This window comes from Limulus polyphemus, unplaced genomic scaffold (genome assembly GCF_000517525.1).
Source record: "Limulus polyphemus unplaced genomic scaffold, Limulus_polyphemus-2.1.2 Scaffold488, whole genome shotgun sequence".
NCBI classification, from domain to species: Eukaryota; Metazoa; Arthropoda; class Merostomata; order Xiphosura; family Limulidae; genus Limulus; species Limulus polyphemus.
Window position 1 is genome coordinate 117,579 of NW_013666098.1, and position 9,043 is coordinate 126,621.

Sequence of the window (9,043 nt, forward strand, 5' to 3'; positions counted from 1 at the left end):
TTGCTTTTCCTGTTCACTATCCTGTTGATGTTCCTTGCTTTCCTGTTCACTTTACTGTCGATGTTCCTTGCTTTCCCTGTTCACTATCCTGTTGATGTTCCTTGTTTTTCCTGTTCTCTTTACTGTTGATGTTCCTTATTTTTCTTGTTCACTATCCTGTTGATGTTCCTTGTTTTTCCTGTTCTCTTTACTGTTGATGTTCCTTATTTTTCCTGTTCACTATCCTGTTGATGTTCCTTGTTTTTCCTGTTCACTATCCTGACGATGTTTCTTGTTAACCTTCATGTTAATGACGATTCGTGTTTTTTGACACAGTAATACAGAAACGTTTTAATTATAATTAAACTTTATTTTTGTCAACCCGTCATCGACTGGTATACCACTGTACAATAAAAAGGAAGAATTAGGCACAAACATATTAATAAATTAATATGGATACTACTCGTATGTTTTCTTTAATATCTGGAATACACACTATCATTTCATCATTCCGACATTTTCTCCCGATTCTTTAAATACGTCCATTCTTCTCCTGTGTCGTTAGCAGATATTTAGTGTTCAAGGTTTCAAATAAATAAATAAATAAATGTCTCGACACATTGCAATACAACAACAGCACTAGAATTACAGTAAAAGCAATTCTAAAAGAAAAAAACAACAACAACAATGGAATGAAATAAACGATAATGGACGTGGCTTAAATAAAGACGGACATTGATATCATAACGCTATTAGAAGTTAGGGCGGGGCTATTCTCAGGATTGGCTAGTTATTTCTTTTTTCCATACAAGTATTGTACGAAAGAGTCGAACTTTTGCTGTTCAGGACCCAGCAACAAGGCAGAGACACAATCCGGAAACATGTCGTTATTGAAGCAGTTGGACCTAAAAAACGACAACAACAGAATTCTTGATATTAACCTGTATAAATTTCTCTTTGTAGAACATTTTAGTAAGACGGCCAAATCTGAATGCAAAGAAAAAAGACAAATAAAAAACTGTAAATAGGGATCGTACATAAGGAAACAAGGCTGGAGATACTGTATACATTATTTACTCAAATTACAAACCACTATTTCAGCTCCATACTGTTACCTAGAATTACATTTGGTGGAGTCAGAATATGATCTTGTAGTTTGATTGAATAATGTCTACATTTTCTCCAGCATTGTTCCTTACTTTTATACGATCCCTATTTGCAGGCTTTTTAAATTCCCAGTTTTCTTATTTATCTCGTTTGTTGTCTTTTTTGTATGCTCAACTAGGGGTAAAGGATTACTTGATATGGTAGCTAACTTTATACATTGTAATGATAATGAATATAGATAGTAGCTAGCTGGTACAGTTCATGATGATTTACTGTAGCTGTTGGCTATTTGATCGCATTATTTCGAGGTTTCAAATGTTAAGGTGCAGTTGGAGATTTATTTGAGAATATAGCGAGCATTTATAGTTTCTGTGGAACTAAATTCTATGTATATATATACAATGCAGAGCAATTGGCAAATATATGCTTAGACTACGACATAACCACCACTAAGTGCATATAAAATTTTACCTGAAGAAAAGTAGCCTTTCCAAGTAAAATATATATATACATCTCTTCCACCAAACCTTCGTGTCTTTTCAATTAATTATTCTACAAATGCGTCTAATAAAATTTAATATTATGTGTATTGACGTTTGTTTACTCCTTCACTTCATGCGTAATATAAGGGTTGGCTCCCTAAAGACACCGATTGTATAATGTACAAAGCATTGAGTATCTACATGTTACAGTCAACTAATGTTTACCTATTATTGGCTGGTAATTCCTGTTTCACACTGCACTTACTTTTTTATAGGAATACCATACACTTGTAAGAAAGCTAATTTCAAGGGATAATGATAACGTCGTTTACATTAGAATTATGATGTTTTTTCGCTTATATAAAATATAGAAGGAACAAATCAACTTTTCAATACCCCTACAACCTTTGCAGTACCTTATTTAGTCTTATACAAAAGGTTTGGGGAAAATATACCAATTCATTTTTGTTGTAGGCTGGCAAGAGAATACTAATAATAATAAGAAGAATTACCAATGGGCCGTTTTGAGTGGATTTTCTTTTCATTGTAAGTCTATCATGCATGCTTTTTTGTGCAATTTTATATGTGTACAGTCTTAGCAGTCAATATTAAAGGTTTTAAAGTGTTGTTTGAACTGAATTTTTACTGTTTAAGGTGCTTTTGACCCGAATGTTCTTTAGGGTTTTGTACAATTCCTTGCGATCCCTATTATGAACCACTATCGTGGTTCATGATAAAAGATAACAACACATGCACATTTTTTCTTAATTCCTGTAAGTTTTGTCCTGATGTATTAGGAGAATCACAAAAAGTGTTTATTTAGAGAATCCTTGGAAATTGCCCCATCTTGGACACAGTAAATAAATCTCCCTCTGTTACTTCACTAAAACTCGGCTGCTACACAAGTTTAACTTCTAAGTACTGTGAGCAGCCTATTGAATAAATTGCCACTAAAACCTCTAATATTGTAAGCTTCATGTTTGTTTGTAAAGAAATTTGTTTTATTTTTAAGTAAAAGCGACACAATGGGCTAAGTGAGCTCTGTCCACTGCGAGGAATCGAACCCCAAATTTTAGCGTTGGAAGCCCATAAACTTACCGCCAAAACATCGGGGTTTTAATGTATCAAAGCCAAGATTATTAGTTTGATAAATCAAAGCTGAGATTATTCGTTTTAGATTAGCTTGATAATTCAAAAATAAGATTATTGCTTTTAAATCACTTTGATAATTCTAAGATTAAAGTTTGATAACTTGAAACTGAATTTTATGTTGCTGTTTTTTATTTATTGAGATAAACCCAAATTTGAAAATATTTTAACTAATATATATTATTTGAAGAGAACATCAAACATTCGTCAGCAAGATCAAATATATAGTTGATATTGTTGCGTCAGCGAGGTCACGTGACTAGTATCATGCCACGTCCTTCTCGAACCTTCGTGAATTATCGGGAGACTACTAGATTGGGGGGTAATCTGGTATATATAAGACGTTCACAACGTGACGGGACATCAGTGTATTGAGTAATTGAATGTATGCGGACAGAATATTGTTGACCACGTGAGACGTGAGTTGTAGCGTTTGTATAGAGCGACTGTTGAAATTAAGTGTATCGGTAAAGTTGTGTTCGGAAAGAATAAACCAGTTTTAATTAAGAAAGGATTTGTGTCGCTAAAGTTTCGTCGGAACGAATTTACGGAAAATTAATTAACGAACGAACAGAGACGTAACAATATAAAAAAGAAAGAAATAATAACTACAGACCTATAGACTTATCATAATGTAAGAATAGGTTCATTGAGATTTAAGTAATTTTTTATTACCCAAAATAATTTGAATTCCTCCACTATTTTCAAATCCGTCTTGCCTAATAATCGTCGTTTAAATCTGTTTGTGTATCATATAATCATGACTATTAGATCTGAACGTAGGCCTAATATTCGTTAAATCTGTCTGTGTGTCGTGTAATGTTATCTGATATATATATATATATATATCATGACAAGATAAACATTAACCCTCAACGTAGGCCTAATAATCGTCAGGCAGTCTTTCTCGATGTAATTAGTGCATAAATAATATTTACATTGTTCATGCACGTTGAGACTTCCAATGTAAATATAGATGACACTGGGTGTAATTTTGCACTACTTTGTTTCGGATATTTGCGCAAAGTTACACAAGGGCTACTTGTGTTATCCGTCCCTAAGTTTGAACTGATAAATTAATGGAAAGGCAACTAGTCAACAGCAACCATCATCAAGTCTTAGGCTACTCTAATCGAATAGTAGGATTTGAGCGTCACTCTTATAACACGCCCAGACTCCCAAAGTGGGGCATCGAGACTCAAACATGAGCCTCCGTATTCACAGTCTGGCACGGTAATAACCATAAGATTACACTCAACCACACTAATCTTTGAAATTCCCAACATAAATGTAAGACATTCTGGACATAATTTTTGCATTACTTGTTTAGATGCATAATGTAAATGTAATAGACCTTATATGTGATTTTGCACTACTTTTGGGGATGTCAGTGTAAAGTAAGAAGCAATGGATGGTGGGATTTCGCATTACTGGTGTACAACCTGTATTTAATTTATTTTGAATGCTGAAGATAAGGTTTAAGTCCAAAATTTGGGAGCCTAGCATACCTGCAGTCTTCTTGCACACTTGGAATTCTGTACAGGTTGTAACATTCTTCACATATTCGATTCAGTCGAGCAAACTTGGCCTTGTCGTAAGTTCCCATACAGCCCAGTACGGAAAAACTTCGCTTCTGTAAAATCCTCTTCTTGGCCACCGTTGTGGAAAGCAACAGTATCATCAGGACGAAACGGAAATACTTTGCTGCCATCTAAACAAAAAGAAATCTGTGGATAAAGTTTGTTGCGTTGACTTTAGCTCTACTTCAAAATGAAGTTATCGTATTTTATTCTTCAACGTTAAACATTCTACTTCAAGGTATGACAAGCCACATGTACAATTTCAATTACAATACAACCGGAAGTGACGAAAATTGTAGAGCATGCTAAAATAAAACAAAGTACTAGGGCTCGGATATTAGATGGATTTTTAATGACGACAAAAAGTGATAATTATATGATGTGTGCAACACAAAGCTATAGTGGTCATATGAACACCAAGAGGTGCACAACAACTGGGAGTTAAAACGAAACACCAGGACACGGGTATTGTGAAAAAAATAAAATGTAAAATTACAGAATAAAATGTATATAAAAGATAAAAAAATTTGGTAGTGTAAAAAAATGTGTGATGGCATAGTTATTTTCGATAATGTTATATTTTTAAGTGTCACGTGAAAACAGGTGTTTTTAGATATTTCTTCTGTTTTTTAAATATTATTTTAATATTCTTAATTATTAAAAGGCTGTATAGCAGTGTGTGCGTTTACAAAATAATGATATTTACAAATTCTTTGTGTACTGGAAAGTATAATAATAATTTCTTCATAAGTTATTAGGTCTGTAACTTCAGATAAATTTCTAAAATTATATTTTCTCTGAAAGGGAGTCAAGGCCGCCTGGAAGGGTCACCTGTTTTAACCACTCGCATCACTATCCAGTAGTGTTTTGTCTGTCAGTCAGTCAGTAGACACTAAATGACGTTACGTAAGGGATACTTAACGTTGTAATTTTTACTGTCGTGACGTCAGTAAAATGTACGCATGCCGTGAATCGCGAGACGAATTATGCACTCTGTAGGCTACGACACAGCATGACATATGAACTTGAAAAGCAAGAAATAAAACTATTTGTTACTCTTAATTTTGTGTTTTATTTACTCTTGAAACAGAACATTTTCGGGGATCCTGCGGAAGTACATCTAGTATTAGCTCAATGTTTTGGCCCTAAAAACCATGAATAGAGTTTGTAATGAAGGCCTAAATCTGAACTTTGAACCATTCAAATAATTTTACAAATTTCTCTTGAATTATTTTGTAGCTCATCATTGTAATTTTAATAGGCTGAAATGCGCATCTTAGAAATGTTAATTTATGTCTTCTCGGCCTTTTGGTTAAGATCTAAGTGTGTCTTCCAAGTGATAACTAAAATTCTAGTTTGCTATTGACAGTATGAACCACTTTAACTGTGGGAGGAGCTTCCCGATTAATGCACTGCTCAGAGAGCCTATCACAGCATGCAATACATATAGTTTTCGGAACAAAACGTCAGCATAACTCAGCGGTACTACCATACAATACACGTTTCAAAATAAAAATGCCCTTGATAGTGGTGTTCTGCTAAATTCTTAATACAGACCATGGGAATTACTAATTGTCTTATTAATAAGAATATATGTATACGTACTGTATACCAGTTAGAATTTAGTGTGTTTCAAACTAAAATGAAATCATCACCATAGTACTGGTAAAAATGAGTCAAATTCTACACTTTAAAATTTCGTTTCTTATTACAGTTACCTTATCATGTGTTGAGAAAAATGATAACTTAAAAGAAATAGAAACTGCTAACCCGGAAAAAAGTAAAGTTTGAATTATTTAATCATTCAGTTTGTACAGGTGAAATCGAGTTTCGAAATAGTTTAAATGAACAACTTGCATAAAGTATAGCATAACTGCCCGCCGATAATACAAGGGAATTATTTCTTGTATAGGAAATTATCCCATGTTCATTCAGTAAAACAAGCCACAATCTGAACAAATTAGAATAGAAAAATATTTATATAGACTATGTGAAAAACAATAATGTAGTTAAGGGATAAAAACAGCCAACAATGCACTTATAGAAAAAACTGTCAACAATGCAGTTTAAGGTAAAAACTGTCAACAATGTAAATAGGGGTGAAAACTGACAATAATGCAGTTTAAGGTAAAAACTGTCAACAATGTAAATAGGGGTGAAAACTGACAATAATGCAGTTAAAGGAGAAAAAATGACAATGTTTTCCTGTTCCTTGATGCTATGATGCAGTAACACTGTTGCATAATGACTGCGTAATGATATGAAAGGTAAGTTTCATGCGTAATTAGCTACAGTACACCAGAAAAACCTACGATGTGATAATTATATGTGTATAGACATTATATCGGATGTATTTTCAGACAGCAGCAATACCTTGTATTTAGATTTATTGTGTTATTGTCGATTCATTGAGAAAAAAATAATTTCTTAAAAAATAAAAAAGTTCGAAATGAACAAATATAGTAATATACATCAATTATTACTTGTTTTCCTCCAAGACTAATATAATTTTTAATAACGTTCATTTTCAAAACCAAGAGAATAGTGATTTAATTTACAAGTAAACAAATCGTAATCTACCTGAAGAATATGTTACGTTTCTTAGATACTTGTGAAGTTGTGGGCCCATTTGTAAAGTTTCCTGGGGACTTGTGCAGTTGTGGTTCTGTTTGATAAAGTTTCTTTGAGACTTGTGAAGTTGTTATTCCATTTGTTAAATTTTTTGGAGACTTGTGCAGTTGTGACTATATTTGTTAAATTTTCTTGGGGACTTGCGAAGTTGTGGTTCCATTTGCTAACTTTCTTGGAGAGTCGTGAAGTTGTGGTTCCATTTGTTAAATTTCTTGGAGAATTGTGAAGTTGTGGCTCTGTTTGTTGAGTTTCTTGGAGACTTATGAAATTGTAGTTATGTTTGTTAAATTTCTTTGAGGCTTGTGAAATTGTGGTTTTGTTTGTTAAATTTATTTGAGACTTGTAATATTCGTGCTATGTTGGTACCAGTATTAGATGTAATATGTCATATTCGTGTTATGTAGCTACCAGTAGGGGATGTAGCATCTTTCGATATGTATGAATTAGAAATATTGACTTAAAATAACATTTGACTACCTGTTATATATTATTAACATGTCTCAAAACGATAATTTATGGTTTCTGTTTTTTACCAATAAGAAGGAGAGGTTTATGTCATTAAATATATATATATATAAATGAAAGCTAACATTGGTCGAAGCTCCAATTCTCAACTAATGATGATGTGAGTTACCTAGCTGTAGAATGAATAAATCTTGCTAAAGTTGAATGAATTAAAAAAATAACCATTAAATATATTTGGTAAAATATTAATCACAATTTCATCTTTAATAAAAACGTATATTTTACTATTTTTAACTTGTTAAACTCAATAAAAGAAGCACCGAACGATGTAAGAGACACAGCAAACTTAGTACGTCGGACCCAGCAAGATAAACATGTATAAAAATAATGTAGCTCACTTTCTGAAAGTAGCAAATACAGCCATGATATTTAGAACTTTGTTGGTCACCCTTGAACTGGAGTTGTCCCACTTTCTTCTCCATCATCCTTTTCTGACACATTAAGTTAAGCTTCTGGCTAGTGAATGTTCTAGACTAAAAGCTTTCCTTTGCTGTAATGGACACTGTTAGTAAGTTGCCCTAGTTTGATTAAATAGATTGAAGTTAGCAGGAAAAAGAAAAGGATGTCACAATGACTCTTAAAGCACGCTCACAGTAAGAAGAAATTAAGTACACAATTGGTTGTTTTTACCTTAACAATCTAGTGTAATTTTTTTTTTGTTGTTGTTGTTGTTTAAAGTGAAAGTTGCAATGCTAAAGTCCAGGCTTCGATTCCCCGCTGTGGAAATAGTAGATAATTGAATGTGGCTTTGATCTAAAACAAACAAAGAAATTAAAGTGAAAATTCTGAACTATTGTTTAACATCTAAAATTGTGGACTTTCTGTACGAAGAAGTACCAAACCTGAGTTCTTAACCACCATTTTCTTGTTACATCCAAATGAAAAATGTCTTTGGTAATATTTCGTTTAGAGATTTGAAGTTTGTTTGTTTTTTACTTGAAAAGTCGTTTTACTCACAATTCTCACTAGAGGTGAGAACAATGAAAAAAATGTATTTTTATGTCAGTCTTTCCATCATTGAAATTATGTAATGATGGGAAGACCATCTACGTGTGATTATAAAAATTGTGAAGACCAGAGATCGTTAACCTTATTTTTAGTCTAATAAACGTGGAGTTCGTTCAATAAAACATTAGTAAAATTTAAAACATGCAAATGTGATTAGCATTTAACGTTTTCTTGCGTTGTTATAAGAGACCACTCCTTTCGGTAAGACTGCTAACAAAAAATAAAAATAAGAAATCATCCGTCAATAACTCTCAGAAACCAAATAAGGCCTAACAATGTTTGAATTTTTATAATGTTTAAGGTGTTTTTTGCTGACCGAAGCAAGCAATAGATTCGCTAAGCTAATCCACACGACTTAATGAAATCTATAGAATATATCAGTGTTTTTCAATGACGGAAACAAGGGATAAATAAATTCTGTAAACTAATCCTCTCGACTTTATGAAATCCATAGAATATATCAGTGTATTTCACTAACCGAAACAATGGATAAATAAATCCTGTAAACTAATCCATACGACTTTATGAAATCTATAGAATATATCAGTGTATTTCACTGACCGAAACAAGGGATAAATAAAT

The 9,043-nt window shown here is 32.8% G+C and overlaps 1 protein-coding gene across 1 annotated transcript in view; it reads right to left on the reverse strand.

The window, feature by feature from the left end:
* Positions 1 to 328: 328 nt before the first annotated feature.
* Positions 329 to 9,043, reverse strand: part of LOC111085586 (crustacean hyperglycemic hormone A-like) — a 9,963-nt gene continuing 1,248 nt past the window's right edge. The window contains exons 2-3 of the mRNA XM_022384840.1: positions 4,226 to 4,428; positions 329 to 884 (exon numbers count right to left, since the gene is read on the reverse strand). Of these exons, the coding sequence (XP_022240548.1) occupies positions 770 to 884; positions 4,226 to 4,428 (318 nt within the window). The 3' untranslated portion in view covers positions 329 to 769. The remainder of the gene's footprint in view (positions 885 to 4,225; positions 4,429 to 9,043) is intronic.